The sequence below is a fragment of the Heteronotia binoei genome, chromosome 9 (genome assembly GCF_032191835.1).
Source record: "Heteronotia binoei isolate CCM8104 ecotype False Entrance Well chromosome 9, APGP_CSIRO_Hbin_v1, whole genome shotgun sequence".
In the NCBI taxonomy this organism is placed as follows: Eukaryota; Metazoa; Chordata; class Lepidosauria; order Squamata; family Gekkonidae; genus Heteronotia; species Heteronotia binoei.
The window spans coordinates 65,601,526-65,624,454 of NC_083231.1; the positions used below are offsets into that span (position 1 = coordinate 65,601,526).

Below are 22,929 nucleotides of genomic sequence, written 5' to 3' on the forward strand. Positions count from 1 at the left end.
AGCTTGTCAGGATCCTAACCTTCTTGGACATTTCTAAACAACTAAAGCTTTGGAAGACCAGTGGAACTTGGATAAGTGGAGAAAAAGGTACAGAAGTTCTCTTTTCACTTCGGAGCTATTTATAGCTTAAAGGGACATATTAAAGGTGGGGAAAAGAAAAAAATATAAAGCTTGCAAGTAGAAGAAGGAAAGGGTGAAGTTTGGATTGTTTAAATATAAAGGACAGTGCTAAAAACTGCTAAAAACTGAAAAGCGATTAATGTTTAGTCTACCTTGCGGTTTTGGAAAAGAAAACAGCCACGTCGCACTGGAATACACTGGAACAGACCTGCAACACTTCTGAGCAAGACAGGAAGTACGTCAAGTATCGTGAGATCTCCATGAGAGTTGATGGTGACAGAGGCAGGAAGCAGTAAAGAAAAAAGCCTACTCTATACCATAGAGAAACATCGGCAGCCATTGCTGGGAGATCTAATTTAAAACATTGTTTTTAAAAGATTTGGGACTTTAAAAATTGACAGAATCAACTGGAAAAAGGGTAAGAAGACAGGAACTATTGACTACATTATTTGTGGGCTCCTGGGGTGATTTTAAAAGGGAAAGTTTTTTTAAAAAAGGAGCAAAAATCGCGGCCGCCATTTTGGAAATTTTAAAGACTTTTTTGATAAATATCTTGACTTTGGGGGCTCAGAAACCAGCGAAATTGGGCTTGCTGGAAAGGGCAAGCCCTACTCTATTGAACCTGACTGTCAGATTTCAGATTGGTGAGGTTAAAAATTTTGTCATTTTTTAAAGGGAAAAAAATCTTTAAAAATTTATATCTGGGCCTGGGAAGCTCAGAAGAAGACAGAATAAAGTTTAACTAAGAGAGTAAATTTAGATCTTTTGAATTTGGTAGTTAAGCTTGTAATTTGTGAGACCGAAATTTTTGGTATTTTTATTTCTTTTATCCCTTTGTTTTTTGCCTAAATGTCTGAACCCAGGCAGCCCCGAACAAGGGCTCTTTCATTAGAGAAAATGCAGGACCAAATGGAGGCCATGGAAGCCAGAATCATGAAAGGAGTTAAGAAAATGATAGATGAATTAAAGGAAGAACTTGTTACAGAGATTAAAAAAGAAGTGGATGATCTAAAAAAAACCTGAGGAAACAGCTAAGAAAGTGCAGGAGGTGGAAGAGAAAGTTAAAGTACATGATACCACCTTGTTGAAAGTTCAAGAAAGTGACAATTCACGACTGCAAATTAATGGAAAATCAGATACGTCTGAGAGGAGTACCTGAAGAAGAGAATGGTGATTTGAAAGGATATATAATAAAAATAATTGCAGAATTTTTAGATGAAGACCCTGATGAGACTAAAACTATGTATGATCACATGTATAGAGTTAACTCGCTTTTTGCCAAAAAAAAAAACCACCAATCTACCAAGAGATGTTGTTGTAAGATATATGACAAAGGAAATGGTGGGAAGGATCATGAATAAAAACTTTGAAAAGTCACTGATAGTAGGAGGCAGTAGAGTGAGAATTATGAAGGAGCTGCCAAGACAAGTGATAAACGACAGGAGAACATACAAAAAGTTGACAGAAAAACTGAAAGACAATGGCACAAGGTACAGATGGATAATTCCCGAAGGTTTGAGCTTTGAACTTCAGGGGAAGAGAGTCACAATTACAAGTGCCCGGGAGCTGAGGAGATTTTTTGAAGAAAATAAAGAATTTGCACCATGATGGATTACAAATTACTGTCTTGGAACATTAATGGACTAAATTCACCACAAAAAAGAAGGGCAACATTTCATTGGATCAAGAAGCAAAATTGTAATATAATTTGTTTGCAAGAAGTACATATTAAACAAAAGGATTATAAATTTTTATGGAACAAACAGTTGGGAATGGAATTTTTTTCGTTAGCTGAACAGAAGAAAAGGGGAGTAGTTTTTTATATTAAACAAGATCTGGAGCCAAAGTTAGTATTTAAAGATAAAGATGGAAGATTTGTAGCAGTTGAGATAATATTAAGTGGGAAAAAAACGTTGTTATTGGGACTATATGCACCCAACGGTGCAAAGGATGTTTTTTTTAAGGACATTGTACAACAGTTAGAAGAGTTGACTTACGATCAAATACTCTTAATGGGAGATTTTAATGGAACAGTCGAGAACTCATTGGATAGATCTGGAGGGAAAAAAAATGATGGGAAAGAAGGGAAACTGCCAAAGTCTTTCTTTGAATTAGTTAAACAAGAAAACTTAGAAGACATATGGAGGAAGTTTAATCCTGAAGTGCGGGACTATACTTTTTTTTCTGCAAGACATAAGACTTTTTCTAGAATTGACATGCTGTGGGGAACTAGAGACTTAGGCCTCATAACAAGGAAGATAGAGATTTTACCTAAAATTGGGGCTGATCATAACCCAATAATGTGGATTACAAAATTGTCCAAAAGATTAAGAAGATGGAGACTGAATGAAGATTTGCTACAGAGCAAAGAAACAGTGACATTTCTAGGAAAAGAAACTAAGGAATTTTTCCAAGTGAATGACAAAGAAGATATTGACTTTCAGATGGTCTGGGATGCTTATAAAGCAGTAATGAGAGGGTTGTTGATTACTCTGAATAATAAAGACAAAAGGAAAAAAGAAAAACAATTATTGGACATTCAAAATGAAATAAAGAAAAAAGAAGGGGAGCTGAGGAAAAGACCAGGGAAAAAGAAAATTCTAAGGGAAATTTCGATATTACAAACTCAATTAAGACATTTGTTAAACAAAGAAGTGGAATGGAACCTGAAAAGGCTTCAGCAGAAATCGTTTGAAGGGGCAAATAAGACGGGGAAGTATTTGGCATGGCAACTGAAGAAAAAGAGAGAAAACAAAATAATTAGTAGAATTGTGATAGATGAAAGAGAAGTAGTTACTCAAGAGGGAATAAAAAGAGAATTTTTTAAGTACTATGCCAAGTTGTTTAAAGGTGCTAAAGTAAAGAGAGAAAAGATAGATGAATATCTACAAAAAATAAAAATTGAGCCCCTAACTGAAAATATGAGAAAAGTTTTGAATGATCCAATTGAAAAAATAGAAATTGAAGCAGCAATCAACGCGATGAAAAATGACAAAGCTCCCGGGCCAGATGGATATACAGCTAAATACTTTAAAAATTTTAAGGAAGAATGAATACCAAAATTGCAGAAGCTGATGAATGTAATAAGAACCAAAGGGAAGGTACCAAATACATGGAAAGAAGCCGTTATTTCTTTGATACCTAAAGAAGATAGAGATGCCACAAATGTGAAAAATTACAGACCAATTTCGCTTTTGAATAATGATTATAAAATATTTACAAGAATTCTGGCAGAACGACTTAAGCAACATTTGATAAACTTTATAAAGGAAGATCAAGCTGGTTTTCTTCCCAAAAGACAAATAAGAGACAATATTAGAACTGTTGTAAATATTGTAGAATATTATGAAAGACATCCAGAAAAAGAAGTAGCATTATTCTTTGCGGATGCAGAGAAAGCATTTGATAATTTAAACTGGGACTTTATGTTTGCAGTGATGGAAAAAATGGAGCTTGGAGAAAGTTTTATAAGAATGATAAAGGCAATATATTCTGAACAAAGGGCAAGGTTGTGTGTTAATGCAGATCTTACAGATGAAATGAAAATCAGTAAAGGTACTAGACAAGGTTGCCCGCTTTCACCATTGTTGTTCATAATGACTCTTGAAATTTTATTGATGCAGATCCAAGAAGAAAAAAATTTAGAAGTGTTACAAATAAAAGGATATATCTATAAGTACAGAGCATTTGCTGATGATATAATGTTTATAAATGAAAATCCCATACAAGCTACACCTTTGTTATTAATGAGAATACAAGAGTTTGGGGAGTTGGCGGGACTTTATATAAATAAAGAAAAATCAAAAATTTTGTGCAAGAATATGCAGGTAAATAGACAACAAGAATTACAAAGACTAACGGGTTGTGAAGTTACCTCTAAGGTAAAATACCTAGGGGTAGAGATAACAATGAAAAATATTGATTTGTTCAAGAATAACTATGAGAAGCTATGGCGTAGAATAGAGGAAGATATGCTAAAGTGGAACAAGCTCAAATTGTCATTGTTGGGCAGAATAGCTGCAATAAAAATGAATATTCTACCAAGGATTATGTATCTGTTTCAAACTATCCCTATTGTGAAAGATGCTAAACAGTTTGATAAATGGCGAAGGAAAATTTCAGAATTTGTGTGGGCCGGGAAGAAACCAAGAATTAAAATGAAAATTTTGACAGATGCAAAAGAGAGAGGTGGATTTCAATTACCAGATTTGAAATTGTATCATGAAGCAGTTTGTTTAGTATGGATGAAAGAATGGATAACATTGTTAAATAAAAAACTTTTAGTGCTGGAAGGCCATGGAAAAAAATTCGGCTGGCATGCATACTTGTATTACGGAAAAAAGAAGATGGATGGCCTTTTCTCTCACCATTATATAAGAAGTAATCTACTAAATGTATGGATAAAGTATAAGAAATATGGTGATGAGAGGAGACCTTTGTGGATAGTGCCAGCTGAAGTGATAAAGATAACGGCCAAAACAGCCAAAGAAAAACGGCTATCATACAATCAGCTACTAAAAATACAAAGTGGGAAAATAGAACTGAAAACTGCAGAAGAACTGAGTTACAAATATGATTGGTTTCAAATGCAACAAATAAAAAGTTTGGTGGAGAATGATATCAAAACTGAAGGAATAAGTAAGGAGCAAACAGAAATGGAAAGAGTTCTGCTTGGAGATAATGAGAAATTAATTTCAAAAGTATACAAATTACTTTTACAATGGTCTACAGAAGATGAAGTAGTGAAATCTCAGATGATAAAATGGGCAATTAATGTAAATAAAGAAATAAAGATGGAATCTTGGGAATATTTGTGGAAAAATTCTATGAAACTTGCAACATGTCATAGTATTAAAGAAAACTGTTTTAAGATGATGTATAGATGGTATATGACTCCAAAAAAATTAGCAAAGATGAACAACAAGATGCCAGATAGGTGTTGGAAATGCAAAAAGCATGAAGGCTCTTTCTACCATATGTGGTGGACTTGCGAAAGGGCTAAAATGTTTTGGCAGATGATTCAGCAAGAGATTTCTAAGATTTTGGGATATGAATTCAACAAAGTGGCAGAGACTTTTCTGCTGGGATTACAAATGGAAAAATTCCCAAAAGAAGATAGAACTTTAATATGGTACTTGCTCTCAGCTGCTAGGACATTGTATGCGCAGCTGTGGAAGCAAGAAAAAATACCAGAGAAATGGGATTGGATTACAAAAGTTATGTCATGGAGTGAAATGGACAAATTAACAAGAAAACTAAGAGACTATGATTTGGAACTTTTTAAGTTGGAGTGGAAGAAATTCAGAAGATACGTAGAAAAAGAGTGGAAAATAAAAGGACATTGGACAATCTTTGATGAGGATTAAGATTTTTAAAATAAGAATATAACTTTTGGGGGTTTTTTTTGTTTTTTCTTAATAGTTAAGGGTACCTTTAATACTTGTTTTTTAAAAGAAAATAACACTGGCGGGGGTCAAGTAACGGAGGGAGGGGTGGGGGGAAAGTAAGATATGGGGTAGAAAGATCTTTCTTTTATCTTAAGCTTTTTATAAGTTGTAGATATAGTTCTGCTACCATATGTTACTAATAAAATTGTTTATATAAAGAAAGTCTGGAGGCATGGAGGGAATTTAACCCCAAAGAACGTGACTACACTTTCTTTTCAGCAAGACATAATTCTTTCTCAAGAATTGATATGTTATGGATTACAAAAAATCTGGGACTTATAATGAAAAAAATAGAGATTCTTCCTAAAATAGGGGCAGACCATAATCCATTAATGTGGTCTGCAAAACCCATAAAAAGACTTCAAGATGGCGGATAAATGAAGATTTGCTGCAGAAAAAGGTAGTAGTAGACTCTCTGGAAAAGGAGACTAAATCTTTCAAATAAATGAAAATGAGGACATTCAATTTCAAATGGTGTGGGATGCATATAAAGCGGTAATGAGGGGCATCCTAATTACCGTATTTTTCGCACCATAAGACGCACTCCCCCCAAAAAAAAGTGGGGTAAAAAGTGTGTGCGTCTTATGGAGCGAAGGTACCGTACGTACCTTCCTCCGGGGGGGGGATCCGCTGCCTCCGTCCCGGCGCTTCCCCGCGCCTGCCTGCTTGGCTCCAGCTCTGACGCTTACAGCAAGCACCAGGATCGCTCCCTCCGCCCTCCGATCCCAGCGCTTGCTTTAAGCATCAGCACTGAAGCCATGCAAACAGGCAGGGAGAAAGCACGCCGCCCCCTCCACAGCCGGCGCTCGCGAAGCGCTGGGTTTGCGGAGGGGGCGGGTGCTTCCTCCGCCTGGCTTCAGCTGCTGCTTTCAGCAAGCGCTGGGATTGGAGGGTGGAGGGAGTGATCCTGGCGCTTGCTGTAAGCATCAGCTGAAGCCAGGCAGGCAGGCAGGGGGAAAGCACGCCGCCCCCTCCACAGCCCAGCGCTTTGCAAAGCGCTGGGTTTGCGGAGGGGGTGGGTGCTTCCTCTGCCTGGCTTCAGCTGCTGCTTTCAGCAAGCACTGGGATCGGAGGGTGGAGGGAGCCATCCTGGCGCTTGCTGTAAGCATCAGCTGAAGCCAGGCAGGCAGGCAGGGGGAAAGCACGCCGCCCCCTCCACAGCCCAGTGCTTTGCGAAGCGCTGGGTTTGCGGAGGGGGCGGTTGCTTCCTCTGCCTGGCTTCAGCTGCTGCTTTCAGCAAGCGCTGGGATCGGAGGGTGGAGGGAGCGATCCTGGCGCTTGCTGTAAGCATCAGCTGAAGCCAGGCAGGCAGGGGAAAAGCACGCCGCCCCCTCCACAGCCCAGCGCTTTGCAAAGCGCTGGGTTTGCGGAGGGGGCGGGTGCTTCCTCTGTGCCTGCGTGCCTTGCTGGGAGACAAGCGGCGAGATCGCTCTCTCTGCCCCCATCGCAAACCCAGCACTTCGCAGGGAGTGATCTCGCCACTTGTCTCCCAGCCAGGCACGCAAGCACTGGGGAAGCATGCCGGCGCCTGCGTGCCTGGCTGGGAGACAAGCAGCGAGATCACTCCCTGTGAAGTGCTGGGTTTGTGGTGGGGCGGAGGGAGCGATCTCGCCGCTTGTCTCCCAGCCAGGCACCTGCGTCTAATGGTCCGGAGCGTCCAATGGACCGAAAAATACATTGAACAATAAAGATAAAAATGTCAAAGACAAACAAATGATAGACTTACAAAAAGAGATTGGAAAGAAGGAGAAGGACCTTAAAAAGAGGCCTGGGAAAAAGAAAATTATAAGGGAGATTACAATATTACAAAGTCAACTGAGACATTTGTTTAATAAAGAAGTGGAATGGAATCTAAAAAGACTTCAACAGAAATCTTTTGAAGGAGTGAATAAACCTGGAAAATACTTGGCCTGGCAAATGAAAAAAAAAAAGGAGAATAAAGTTATTAATAAAATTATTTTGGGAGGCAAGGAAATTGTTGACCAGGAAGGAATCAAAAGAGAATTGTATAAATATTATGCCAAGTCGTTTAAACGTCAAGTGGTGGACAAGGAAAAGATTGACGCATACTTACAGAAAATAAATGCAAATCCCTTAACTGAAAATATGGAGAAGGTATTAAATGAACCAATTGGAAAGGAAGAAATAGAGGCGGCAGTTAATTTAATGATATTGGGAAAAGCACCCGGTCCAGATGGTTTCACAGCAAAATTTTATAAAGTCCTCATGGAGGCCCTACTACCAAAACTTCAGAAGTTGATGAATACTATAAGAATAGATGGGAAAATATCTAATACTTGGAAAGAAGCAGTAATTTTGTTGATACCGAAAGAAGACAGAGACGCCACGAACGTAAAAAATTACAGACTAATTTATTACTTAACAATGACTATAAAATATATGCTAGAATATTAGCAGAACACCTTAAACAGCATTTGAATAATTTTATTAAAGACGAGCAAGCAGGATTTCTTCCCAGGAGGCAAATTAGAGATAACATCAGAATGGTTATAGACATTATTGAATATTATGAGAAACATCCTGAAAAAGAAGTAGCATTATTTTTTGCAGATGCAGAGAAAGCATTTGCATTGGGACTTTATGTTTGCAGTGATGGAGAAGCTGAGACTGGGAGAAGATTTTGTAAGAATGGTGAAGGCGATATATACTGAACAACAAGCAAGACTCTATAAAAATGCAGATCTGACAGAAAAAATGATAATCAGTAAAGGAACAAGACAAGGTTGCCCTCCATTGATATTTATAATGACTTTAAAGGTATTGCTTATGCGAATTCAAGAAGACAAAGAGACAGAGGGACTGAAATTGAAAGGTCTTTCCTATAAATGCAGAGCTTTGCAGATGATGTAATGTTTATAAATGAAAATCCAACTCAAGTTACACCATTGTTGCTTCATAAGATACAAGAATATGGAGAGCTGGCAGGCTTCTATATAAATAAAGAGAAATCAAAAATTTTGTGTAAAAATATGTCAAAGAATAAATAGGAGGAACTACAAAGATTAACAGAGTGTGAAGTGACCTCCAAAGTAAAATATCTAGGTGTAGAAATTACAACAAAAAACATTGACTTGTATAAAAACAACTATGAGAAGCTTTGGCGGAAAATTGATGGAGACTTATTAAAATGGAATAAATTGAATCTGTCTATACTAGGCAGAATTTCCGCAATTAAAATGAATGTGTTACCAAGAATTATGTTCTTGTTTCAAACAATTCCAATAGCGAAGGACAATAAACAATTTGATAAATGGGAAAGGAAACTCTCAGAATTTGTATGGGCTGGCAAGAAACCAAGAATTAAAATGAAAATTTTGACCGACGCAAAAGAAAGGGGAGGCTTCCAATTGCCGGATTTAAAGTTGTACAATGATGCAGTTTGTTTGGTGTGGATCAAGGAATGGATGACATTACTAAATAGAAAATTATTAACATTAGAAGGCCATGGAAATGTTTTTGGCTGGCATGCATATCTGTGTTATGGGATAAGTAAGATGGATGGCTTCTTCTTACATCATTATATAAGAAGTAATCTGTTAAAAACTTGGTCGAAATTATTATTATTATTATTATTACATTCAATTTATATCCCGCCCTCTCCGCAAGTGGACTCAGGGCGGCTCACAACATTATACAATGCAATCAGTCCAATAAAACATATAAAACCATAATTTACTTATTTCAGTTTTAAATACAAAAGATACAGGAATGAGGGGAAACCGCTTTGGATTGTGCCATCAGAAGTAATAAAGTTATATTCAGATATGAATGGAGAGAAATGGTTATCATATAAACAATTGTTAAAAATACATGGCGGTAAGGTGGAATTAAAATCGGCGGAAGAATTAGAATATAAGTATAATTGGTTTTAATTGCAACAAATTAAGAGTTTGCTTGAAAAGGATATTAAAAATGATGGTGTAAGACAAGAACAAACAGAACTGGGGAGAATGCTGTTTGGTGATAATGAAAAATTGATTTCAAAAATGTATAAACTATTATTGAAATGGTCTACAGAAGATGAAGTAGTTAAATCTCAAATGATAAAATGGGCGATAAATATAAATAAAGACATTCAGATGGAACAAAGGGAGTACTTATGGAAGAACTCTATGAAGATATCGACATGTAATAATATTAAAGAAAACTTTTAAAATGCTTTATAGGTGGTACATGACACCTAAGAAACTGTCAAAAATGAATAATCAGGTGTTGGATAGATGTTGGAAATGTAAAAAACATGAAGGATCTTTCTGCCATATGCAGTGGTCTTGTGAAATGGCAAAGCAATTTTGGCAAATGATTCAACAAGAGATCTCAAAAAATTTTGGGTTATCACATTAAGAAGGAACCAGAAATCTTTTTGTTGGGATTACAAATGGAAAAATTTCCAAAACAAAACAGAACGATAATTTGGTACATAATAAAAAAATTATAAAATTTTATTTACATCCCGCCCTCCCTGCCGAAGCAGGCTCGGGCGGCTAACAACATATCCATATAATTATACAAAGGTTTAAAATCACATTAATCTTAAAAACATTCGAATTTAAACAAATACATTTCAGGTGCTAATTCTGTTCATAAGAATAATGGTGATAGAAGTCACCTAGCATCAGTCGCTCAGCCGGCAAAGGCCATCCTGAAAAGGGTGGTCTTGCAGGCCCTGTGGAACTGGTGAAGTCTCCGCAGGGCTCGCACTTCTTCTGGGAGCTGGTTCCATAGGTGTGGAGCTGCGATAGAGAAGGCCCGTGTGCGAGTATTTTGTAGTTTTGCCTCCTTTGGTCCGGGGATAGCCAGCTGGTTCTTCCCTGCTGACCTCAGTGCTCTCTGTGGTTCGTATGGGGAAAGACAGTCCCTCAGGTAGGCAGGTCCTCGGCCATATAGGGCTTTAAAGGTAATAACCAGCACTTTGTAACGAACCCGGTAAGTAACTGGCAACCAGTGCAGTCCGCGTAGCCCCGACTGTATGTGCTCCCACTTTGGGAGCCCCAATAACAGCCTAGCCACCGCGTTCTGCACCAGCTGCAACCTCCGGGTTCGGCACAGAGGCAGCCCCATGTAGAGGGCAATACAGTAATCCAATCTTGAGGTGACCGTTGCATGGATAACTGTTGCTAGGTCCCGGTGCTCCAGGAAGGGAGCCAACTGCCTTGCCCGCTTCAGATGAAAAAACGCCGACTTGGCAGATGAAAAAACGCTGACATGCTTTCAGCTGCACGGACATTATATGCTTAGATGTGGAAGCAAGACAAAATGCCAGAAAAGTGGGTCTAGATTATGAAAGTTATATATTGGAGTGAAATGGACAAGCTTACAAGAATCTTAAAAGAATATGATGTAGAGAACTTTAAGAATGAGTGGAGAAAATTTCAGAAATATGTTGAAAACAATGGAAGGTTAAAGGACATTTGGTGATAATGAAAAATAGTTGAACGCTAGGGGAATAGTAAATGGACTCAGTTAAAAAAATGTGATCATACCCTTTCTTTTTTTCAATTATTTTGATAAGGATTATAGTTAAAAATGAGACTATGGGAATATATATTTCTTCAATCTTAATTTTATGATAAGGACTAAGGACTAAAGGATAATAATGAAGATGGATGATAATAATAGTAAATGGTTTTTTCCTTATTTTTATTTTATTATAGTTATAAGATTTTTTATGAAGATTCTTAAAATGTTAAAATTACCTTTTATTTCTTTTTAGTATTTTAATTAAAATGCACTGGTGGAGGTCACAAATACGGGGGGGGGGGAGGGAGGTGGAAAATGCAATGTATTAGTACTGAATTTTTAATAATAGATAAGTATTAATATAATATATTGCAGAATAATAAAATTGTTTTCAAAAAAAAAAATCCAAAGTCCTCTTGTAAATAAAGATAACTTCTGTGAAAAATTCCAAACCAGAAAGTATAAACAATGAAGCAGTCTAAATAGGTCAATGTATAAGCAATAACAGCAGTCAGATAGTATAAACAATCAAACAGTCCAATATTACTTAGACCGAATGATGTGCAAATAAATTCTTCCTAGGTTGGCACAGTTTTTCCAGAATGGCAGTTTTCCCAGAATGGACTATATCCAATCCACTGCATCAGTGCTTCTTCCTTCCCCTCCTGCCTTTTATCATATACTTGTGTCTGACACTGGCATTCTGACCAAAGATATACTCACTGGTGGATCTAAAGTAAATCAGGTAGATGTAAAAGTGAGACTAAATTGTGAATTTTGATGTTTCATAATAGAGAGCCAAGCAGAGTCCCTGTTCAGCAATTACATCAGGCACAGAGATACTAAAGTATGAACTGTCCATGAAGGTTTGTCTCCCAGGGTTTTCTAAGTGCCAAGTTTTTGTTTCTCTCATTGTGGTACAGCTTCATATGCTGGAAACAAATCTCTGTGTTAAAACGGCAGGTATGTAATGTGTGCATAGCAGAACACATGAAGCCTGAGTCAGACCATTGATCTGCCAGAGTCAGTATAGCCTACTCTGACGAACCTGACAGTCAAGCTGCAGTTTTAAATATCACAATTCATCTTTGTTACTGACATAAACTGGATTAACATTTTTGACGTTTGACTTGTGTTGTAACACCCATTCACTGGCATCAAGGAACTCTGAAAATTAGAAGAGTTTGGGGGTTTCTATCTTCAACACCTTTCTCAAATTATTATTTCCCTATTTTTTTTTTTTTTTACAAACCTGCGAAGTTGCACTGGTATAAAGCCAATATAAATTCAGGTAATCCCTAATATACCTTCTTTCCAGAGCTGAGCTGAAAGTTGCACAGAGGCAGGGGCTTATGGAAGTCCCTGTTCACTTTTTTTGCTTCTCTTTCCATTGTCCAAGCAAAAGAAACTGTACTGTAATACTGTACTCTGATACTCTTATTTTAAATAAATAAATGATTTAAGTAGTCTGGAGATCTAGTTGTAATTCTAGAAATCCAGCCCTTACTTGGAGGTGTAAGCCAAAATGCCCTCCAAAGAGGTTGGGGAATTGACAGGTGGGCAACTTTGACTCAAAAGGATTTAAAATCTATGTATACAGGATTCGACTTCCAGAAATTCTTGCTTAATTTACAGAGGACACTAATTAAGTAAAACAATTATGCTTTTATTACAGAAAACTATAGAACACACACATACAAGGTAACTGATACATATAACATACATACAGACCTAATAAAAATAGAGAGAGATATACAGAGGTAACACAAGGATGGACGAACAGGGTGATAATTACCAATTGTAGTCTTTCAGGAAGGCTCCAATGGTGACAAATGAGGGAGTTGGAGGAAGGGACCATCAACTGATCAGATATCGGGGGCGTATCTAAACAGCAGGATTGGGGTACTGTAAGATGCACATGTGCAGAATTATAAGAGGTTATAAAGTCTACCTTGATCCCTAAGAGGGTAGGAGGTTCAGAGGCGGATGACAAGTGATCAGATGGTACATGATGCTGACCCACATGGTACATTACCTCAGAAAAGGGGAGGCTCCAAAGTGACCATAGGGGCTGGACTTGTGTGGTGGGCAGTGGCCAGCCTATTCTGGGTACCCGATTGGATGCGCATATCCAGCCAATGAGCAGGCCTGGCCCTGGTTACCTGATTGGGTTTCCAGGTAACAATGGGCAGGGGGAGGCTCCAGTGTGACAGTTTGGGCAAGAAATGAGTGAGTCCTGGGTGGAGGGGATTAAAACAAGCTATACAAACTTATCTAAAAGTGACAATAGGTAGCTGAATTGATAACTAAGATGGCACCCGATCTATACAATAACTATGGTTCTGAGTGAAGCTGTTCTTTCTCTTCTTTACTCCTCCTTTGGCACCATCCTTTGTCTTGGGTTCCGTTGGACAAAAGCTTAGGCAGTCTGGCAGGATCCACGCCTAAGATAAGCTTGATTGCCTTATGCAGAAGTTGAAGCAGCTGTTGGATACGTGAGTCTCTTGCTTTGCTGTAATGGAGTCAGGAAAACAAGATGGATTCTGGTGGTGTTAGCCTTTGGTTCATGAAAGCAGGCTGGAAACTGTTTGCCTGTACAGTTTGTGGCGGCGTGGCTTCTTCCACTGCAACAGCTGAGATTGTGCAAGCAAGGAGCAGCTGGAAGCTCGTCTGTAGTTCTGGCTAACACCCATCCAGAGATGTAGAATGCTGCTGCAAAGCTGAGGCTTGTAGTATCCACATGAGCCTTAGAAACCATGGGCAAAGTCCACTTCTTAGAGCAGATGTGTGCGAGTGAAAACTCCAGGCACCCTGGCAACCATACTGTGATCATGATGTCCATATGTATGAAAAGTAGGGGGCTTTTTCTTACAGAGGTTAGCAGCTCTAGTGTGGGAGCAGGAAGTGCTGTCTTCATTAGAAAGCCAGTTTGGTGTAGTCGTGAAGAGCATGGACTCTAATCTGGGAGAACCGGGTTTGATTCCCCACTCCTTCACATGCAGCTGCTGGTGTGACCTTGGGTCAGTTACAAGTTCTCTCAGAGCTCTCTCAGCCCCATCTACCTCACAGGGTGTCTGTTGTGGGTAGAGGAAGGGAAGAAGATTGTGAGCCTCTCTGAGGCGCCGAGTGAAGGGGAAGGTACAAATCCACTCCTACTCCTGTTTTAGCTTTGTTGTCATTTAGCTCTCCTTGGCTACCTACCCAAGTGAATGCATTTGCTCCTCCCTTTGGCTCCCCCCAAGTAGAGTTGCCAATCCCCAGGTGGGGGCAGGGGATCCCCCGGTTTGGAGGCCCTCCCCCCACTTCAGGGTCATCAGAAAGCGGGGGGAGGGGAGGGAAATGTCTTCTGGGAACTCTTTTATTCCCTAGGGAGATTTATTCCCATAGAAAATAATAGAGAATTGATCAGTGGGTATCTGAGGCTCTGGGGGGGCTGTTTTTTGAGGTAGAGGCACCAAAGTTTCAGTATAGCATCTAGTGCCTCTCCCCAAAATACCCCCCAAGTTTCAAAAAGATTGGACCAGGGGGTCCAATTCTATGAGCCCCAAAAGAAGGTGCCCGTATCCTTCATTATTTCCTATGGAAGGAAGGCATTGAAAAGGTGTGCCATCCCTTTAAATGTGATGGCCTGAACTCCCTTTGGAGTTCAATTATGCTTGTCACAGCCTTTATCTTGGCTCCACCCCTAATGTCTCCTGGCTCCACCCCCAAAGTCCACAGATATTTCTTAAATTGGACTTGGCAACCCTACCCCCAAGGGTGGGGGGAGTGAATGTCTTCACTTGTGTGGGCAAGTGGGAAGACAGCAGGGGTGGGGGGGCACTCACCCAGTGCCTCTTTCTAGAGTCCATTGTATTTTTCTCCACAACAGTCCTTATTCCTAGCACTGATTAAAATTGAGGGAAAAAAATGCTTAGTGGCAGCAGACAATAGGGTTGTCAGAAAGTTGGGAAATCCCTGGATATTTGGGGATGGAGCCTGTGAAAGGGAGGGGTGGGACCTAAGTGGCCTATAATGCTAAAGAGGCCACCCTCCATAGCATCCATTGTCTCCAGGGCAACTGATCTTAGTCATCTGGAGATCAGTTTTAATTCCTGGAGCTCTCCAGGCCTTCCTGGAGGTTAGCAAGCCTAGCAGAAAATACAACTGCTGCTACCAGATAGGAGCAATGTCTCTTTCGACAGCTGCTCTCCAAGTTGCCAAAGGAATAAACTGTTTGCAGACTGTAAATGAGACATAATATTAGGGAGAGAATGTCAGTCCCTTCCTTTTTATAACTGCTGACCTGCATTTTGAACAGACACTGCTACGTTTTGTGTGTGTGTGTGTAAGTCAAGGAAGCTGTAAGATCTGGGGAAGCTACTAGTTTTCCTTCCATATATGAGACCTCTTTTTAGAGAAAATCATGAGTAGAGCAGCAAGCTGGAGGAAATTAATGTGAGCATTAAACTTAAGGACAATGTTTTGCAGGGACATAATTGTGAGGACTTGAATGATTATTTTATCTTGTCTTTAATTTTTCAAATGACATGGAAATCTACGGTTAAATCAAACAAAGATTACAACTGAAAAGGGATTTTTAAATTAATTTTCAGTTCAAAGGCAGTTATACCAGTCCATCAATTATCAACACTGAGCGGTTCTGCCACTGATGGGGAGGGGAGGGCTTTAATATCTTCCCTTGAAAGCCTGCAGAAAGATTTATGGTTGGAATAATGAGGGGGGGAGGGGGAAGATGGAAAAGATAAGTTGTAAGACATCTGCTGAAGGAAATACTCTGAAGGGCAACTCTCCTTTTACCAATACCAGGGAAAGCTCTCCATGGACAGAGTTTATCCTGCATTTGGAGGGATGCAACCTTTCTTTTAACCAGTCTTTCTTTTTCCTCCGTCCAGCACTTGTAATGGTCCTGAATAGCATGAGTGTCAGCTGGAGTGCCCGCATCCAGATTTTCCTCACCTTTTGCAAGCTCGTAGCAATTTTGATAATTATAGTCCCTGGAGTTATGCAGCTAATTAAAGGTATGAACAGAAAAGTAAATGCTATTTTAAGTGCTTTTATCTCCCTTCTTCTCGCCCTTGCCCTTACCAAATAGTGCTTATACCAGCAAAATGGTTTAATTAGTCTCTGCTTGTTTAACTTAAGCTGCATACTGTCAGGTAAGTGACTGGAACTGGAACTATACTTAGAATAGCTTGTATTTACCTCAGGACGCTGATGAGAGGATATTGGAGCCGGATCCATAAGTTTTAAACTAAGGACCAGAAAATTGGGCCTCTCAGCATAAATTGCATTGGGAGAATAATTTCTTTGAAAGGAACAAAGCCCCTTCGCAATAGTAGATCACCCAGATAACGGTTTCTGTAGTGCGTCTGTCTATTGACAGTGTATTACTGAAGCAGAGATAAATCAATTGAAGTGAATGACTTGATGGTTATAGCTCTGCTTAGGATGGTGCTGTTAGTATTTTTCTGTTATTATGAGGTTTTAGTTACTTAGAGTATGATTGGCCATGGAACTTGTATGACATGAAAATACAGCACCATCCATAGAGAAATATGCTGTTCACTGTAAATCAAACATAAAGAAACCTGAAACCTGGTCTAAGAGTATATAACACGTGCATTTGTCTCAAGATCGAGCTCAAATAGTCTCAGGAACATAGATGGCTTGTGACTGAAATACTTCTGCAGCAGCTGCAGTCTTTTAACAGCCATTTTCCATTCCATGACTGATCCACTTCAATGCTCCCTGACTGATTCACTAGTCAAACTTTTGATCTGAAGTTCTCCATCTTTCTCTCTCAAGCTGACACTCCTCTCGATTGGCTTTTACTCTGTCTCAAAGCTTCTCTCATTGTTTTATGTTCCTCTAGCCGATACTTGGCTTGTTAACTTTGGACTGCTTTGGGTTATTCTGAAAGTCTGCTTGTACCAACAGTGTTTGGCATCATTTGTATCAGGATGCAATACAAATGTCTTTTATAGTCACTCTATATTTCAACCTGATTAATGCTTCACTTCCACTTTCTGTAGGATAAAAGTTAGTGCCTCATAGCAATATAGTATGTATGTGGTATAACATCTCACAATATCTCCTGTCCCAAAAGGTTTCATTTAGTAGCAAAACTTTCCCTAGCTACTTATAGAATAAAGTTACAGTGCAGTGGTACTTTTAAGACCAACAAAGTTTTCTTCAAGGTATGACCTTTCATGTGCGCTCATGATACAATGCACATGCACACAAAAGCTCATACCTTGAATAAATCTTTGTTGGTCTTGAAGGTACCACTGGACTCCAACTTTAATCTGTTGCTTCAGACCACACGGCTACCCATCTGGAACTAGCTACTTATGTTTGTGAGCTTTAAACAAAATTATATAACAAAGAGTGCTTGCCATTAGGGATGTAAATTAAAAAATCAGTTTGATTTAGCCTTAAATTTTTATTTCTAATTATTGATTACAGTTATTTTACTTGTTTGATACTTCATTTTGTTCTTTGTGTTTAAAGAGAAAAAACATTTCTATTTGGGACCCCTTCTTCCCCATGAGGATTGCTAGGTTGGTGGTAACCTGATCTTTTCACTGCTGAGAAAAATAAACTACAACAAAATTCTGTTGGGCCAACAATATGATGTCACTTCTGTAGAAAAACATAAGAGTTTTTGACATTTCCTATGGAGGACTGATCATACTTCTGGGCTTCCTCCAGAAGTAATGTCACACCATCACTAATGGCAAGCTCCTGCATTTGCCCTTGGACTCTTGCTAGTTGCCAGAAAATGCTCCAATTCTACCCCTATCCCACTGGAAGGAAATTTTCAGGGATTGTACCCAATTCACCCAAGAGTTTATGTTGCCTTCTGAATCCTGTTTCATAGGCAATTCTCTCCTGTTGAATGGGGATGAGGAGATATAACTATATTGATATGTGAATGATTTTTTTAAACAGCAATAGTCTATTATAAATCAAAATGAACAATGAAATCAAGAGGTGCTAAGTCCGTCCCCCACTTATCCCATTTCATTTCATAATTTTCTTCCCAGTATGGTGGGCTTCCTGTATTAGAGGAGCACGCTGTCCATCTCCTTTGCCTATATACTTAATTTTGTTTAAAAATAGCCTGCCTACTAGTCTTCCAGTTAAATATGAATGGACAGACTTCTGCATTTGTCTCTGAACTAAAAAAAAATGTTGCTTCTGTTCCCCCAGCACCAAGTTCCCAATATGCTCTTGATTAAAACTGAAGACATTGAATGACTACAGACATTTTAATCCTATTCACTGATCTCTCCACACAGAAACCTTCTTTATTGTAGCTCTCATGTCTCATTTGATTTGGCCTTGCTGTTTGTAGGAGGGGGAATGATTTACTTTTATTATCCCCTTCAACCTACACTGACCTGATTGCCTTCATTCTAGAAAGTACAAACAAGAAGTTTGGCTCTGTCCTCTCCCCCCTCCCCCACTGACTATCACAATGATGTTGCTTATAGCATGTGTCTGAAATGCTCATCTGCCTTCACAAGAAGTTTTTTTTTACCAAGCTGGTAGGCAACCAGAACAGAAAATGAATGGAATAACAAACAAAAAGGACTACTTTCTGTCCCAAACCAGACAAAACAAAAAACTTAATTTGTTTGTGAAACCAGGTTTGGTTGATAACTCCTCAAATCTTGTTTTCTTTGACAATGCTGATTTCATCATTTTCCCTCTTGTCAAATGCCTCAGTAGTAGAGAAATGTATGAAGGTTACATCAAGGAACAAATCAGGAAGACTACTTTTGTATGTCATGTGAAACTATAGTTAAAACCAAAGACAGATTATTGTTTCCGATTCTGATCTGACAGTTCCTAGCTAATCATCATTTGTACAATGGCCTACATTTAGATGGTCACACCAATTATGGTTTTGGCTTATGTCTGAACTGAGCCAAATTGGCTTTATCAACAACTAGGAATAAGGCCCATTATGAGGAAAAATACAATGGGCTCTAGAAAGAGGCTCTGGGTGAGTGCCCTCCCCCACTCACCCCACTTTGCTGTCTTTTCATTTACCCAAGGTGGCTGTTTTCTGTAGGGGAATTGATCTGATTTCAGCTTTACATCTCCTCCCCTCTCCCTGCAGCCCCTACCTAGGAAAAATACAGTCTTTCTCCACATTGTGGACCTAAGCAGCTCACATCATTCTCCTCTCTCCCTTTTGATCTGCACAACAATCCTGTGAGGCAGGTTAGGCTGAAAGTCTGTGATTGGTCCAAAATCACTGTATGGACCAAAGCTGGAGGGAAGCAACCTCAGCAGGGCATAATGAAACAACCCACCCTGCAAAACTGCCATTTTCTCTAGTGGAAGTGATCTCTGCCATCTGGAGAGCAGTTGTAATTCTGAGTGATCTCCAGCCCTCAATTAGAGATTGGCAACAATGGTTCCCTTGGAGGAAATGGCTGGCTTGAAGGATGGAGTTTATGACAATGTACCTGTCTGAGGTCCCACCCTTCCTCAAACCCCACCATATGCAAGTTCCATCCCTCAAATTTCCAGGATTTTGCAAACCTGGATTTGGCAACCCTATCTCCATCCCTTTAAATTCCCCTCTGAGTTCAGCTTTTCCCCTCCCCCCCTGCAGTCTCTACCTAGGAAAAGCACAGTCTTTCTTCACAGTGTGGGGGGAAGCAGATTACATCATTCTCCTGTCCCCCTTTTGATCTGCACAACAACCCTTTCAGGTAGTTTAGTGTGAAAGTCTTTGACTGGTCCAAAATCACCCACTCAGCTTCCACAGCCAGAAATTGAGTCTGGCAGACTTTGCTCTGAAGCCCTAACTTCTATGCCACACTGGCTGTCATAATGGGGCTGCTGCTGAACAGGAGAAAGCAGCCAGGCCTAGGATAACCAGCCTCCAAGTGAATATCTCCTGCTATCACAACCGAACTCCAGACAACAGATCTGTTTCCTCCCGGAGAAAATGACTGCTTTGGAGGGTTCAGGACTGGCCCCAATGAGTTCTCCCTCAAAAACCTTTAGTGATACCTTTCAGACCAACACTGATTATCTGATAACATTGTTGGTCTTAAGCATAGAACTTCATTCTCTTTCTCTCTTGCTTTCCCTCCCCCTCCCTCCCTCTCCCTTGCTCTCTCTGTATCTGGTCTGCTGCCATGGGATGCCATTCCCTCCCGCCCCATCTCTGACTGTTTCCCTTCCAGAGGAAGAGAAGGAAGAGCCCTCAGCCAATTGAAGGATGCTTTCTCTGGCTCTTTCCCTCCTCCTCTTCCCTCCTTCAGGCAATTGAGGGAAGGCTTTCTTTTTCTCCTCTGCAAAGCAGTGGCTCAATCCTTGTCTGTCCTAGGGCTGAAGGATGGGGGTTGCTCTTAATTGAGATTGAGCAACAGGCAGCTCAGCCAATGGGAGAATAGGCGAGTCATGACCAGTCTATCTGGAGAATTGTATTATAGGGGAGATAACTAAAAATATCTGAGAATATGGCTCCTGGTATTTGGACTGATTAGAAAACTGGCAGTCTTAAAGTTCTTTGACAATCATGGATGGGACCATCCTTGCTCAGCACCTCCCTCTGCTATGTATCCTTCCAATAAGTTGTTAATGGCAGAATAGGCAAATTAACATTACTTGAGTAACACTACTAAAACAGTTTGGAATGTATTTGTAGCGGCTAAATAATCCCCACAATTTCCTTTTGCAAATTTTTTCTTTTACATATAACAATTTTCCTTTACATAAAATAATGAAGCTGTCAATGTACCTATTTATCTTTGTGGGAAAAAAATATTTCATCTTCTGAATGTATATATTTGTGAAGTGGAAAGTAACAAAACATGCCTTTTTTAGATATGAATGCCCATAGAGAAGAAATTATGTGGTCAATAAGTTTCTCTGGTAACTTTTCTTAAAATTAGCAGAACCACTTGTAAATCTGTTTTCATAGGAAATTAAGGCTGGAAGGTAAATGTTCCACACAGTTGGTGGCAGACATGGGCATGCAGTCATGATTCTCTGTGTGCATCCATCTCTTGGGCATGCTTTCCAACGTGCTGTAATAACCCTGAATGAGTGTGTTTTTTAATAAAAGGATTCATTTTGGACTGATTCTTCACCAGCAGTTGCTTCACCCCCTCACAGCAACTGGATATGTTTTTTTGAAGATGCAGTCACTGCAAGAGGAATGGGAGGCAGCCGTAGATCAAAAGTTGCCCACACAGCAACTGGTGGGGCATTGATCACTTGAGCCGGCTCAAGCAGAAGCCTAGGGGTGGAGCAACTGCTGGTGAGGAATCAGTCTTGGTCTCTTTGATGTCTTTTGCTTAACATTTTGTAAAAAATTTTAAAATCTGTTTTTCAGGTGAAACTCAGCACTTTAAGGATGCATTTGTAGGAAATGCAGCCAGTGTCAAGGGATTACCTCTTGCTTTTTATTCGGGAATGTATGCCTACTCAGGCTGGTAAGTTGTGTGGCTGATCATTCTATGCTGAAGGGTTGCTTGATTCTGAAGTTCAATATACCATTCAATAGTATCCTATACAAATGTATGGCCTTGTTTAAATTAGAGTACAAAAGGTGACTGTGAAATAGAGATCAAATATTTATAGCAGGAACTCCATATTAGACCATATACCCCTGATGTAGCGAATCCTCCAAGAGCTTACAGTAGGCCCTGTACTAAGAGCCCTGTAAGCTCTTGGAGGATTGGCTACATCAGAGGTGTGTGGCTTAATATGCAAAGGAGTCCCTGCTACAAAACAAGCCCTGGATCAAATATAAAATATATAAAAGTAGGGATGATTTCAAAGTTCTCATCTCTGCTGGTTCAACCAGAAAATCTATTTCAATTTAATTTCTGCCTGTGAACCAACCTTGTGATTCTTTCTTTTCATGCTCTCTGTTTCATTGTGTTATTTCCCCTGTATAATATACATTTTCCAGCTTTATTTGTGCATCAATCAATCAATATATGCATAAAATACCATATAAATGGTGTATAAAATCTGTATAGCGTGTACAAATGAATTTACAAAACCAGTAGCAGAGATCTGAAACTGCTGATGTAACCATTTATGTATAAAAAAAGCCTTTGCTCTTTAATTGTATATTACCTTTCCTATGATTAGTGTTATTTAGAAGGTTATTGGTTGCTACTGATAGGCTGTTATTTCTGCTCTAACTCTAGTGCATCATTATTGTGATTGATGCTAAGAAAACCTACATAAATTGCAATTAACATTAACTTTGTTAAAACTTTGGTTTTGTAGGTTTTACCTCAATTTTGTTACTGAAGAGGTAGAGAACCCTGAGAGGCATGTATGATCTCCCTTTCTCTCTTCTCAAAATGATAGTAAATTTTCTACTGCTCAAAAAAAAAATGTATACACAAATATCTGGCAGGCATATTGCTTTTTCTCAGCAGAAGTATTTGTTTGAAAGTGCTGTTGCTTGTGGATTTGGTTATTTTTAGTTGATTTTACCTGAGAAGGTATATTGCTTTATTACTCATAGAAAACAGTAAAGAAACTCTCTAGAACTCGTGATGCGACATCACCACATAGTCGAAAACGACTGGTGCTTGCACAGAGGACTACCTTTACCTTTTTAATTCTCAAGTGGGCTCATTCAGTAGGCTTCCCAATCCCCAGGTCCCAGCAGGGGATCCCCCTGTTTTACAGGCTTCCCCCCTCCCCCAGCCAGCTGGCGGGCGGGGGAAGCCCCACCCCCACAGCCATTATGCACCTCCATGAACAATTCCCATAAGGAATGATGGGGAATTGATCCGCGGGTATTGGGGGCTCTGCGGGGGCTGTTTTTTGAGGTAGAAGTTCCAAATTTTCAGTGTAGCATCTAGTGCCTCTTCCCAAAATACCC

The 22,929-nt window shown here is 39.5% G+C and overlaps 1 protein-coding gene across 1 annotated transcript in view; it reads left to right on the forward strand.

The window, feature by feature from the left end:
• Positions 1 to 22,929, forward strand: part of SLC7A11 (solute carrier family 7 member 11) — a 121,357-nt gene that overhangs the window by 25,514 nt on the left and 72,914 nt on the right. Inside the window, exons 4-6 of the mRNA XM_060246776.1 lie at positions 15,944 to 16,069; positions 21,415 to 21,514; positions 22,323 to 22,367. Coding sequence (XP_060102759.1) covers positions 15,944 to 16,069; positions 21,415 to 21,514; positions 22,323 to 22,367 — 271 coding nt within the window. The remainder of the gene's footprint in view (positions 1 to 15,943; positions 16,070 to 21,414; positions 21,515 to 22,322; positions 22,368 to 22,929) is intronic.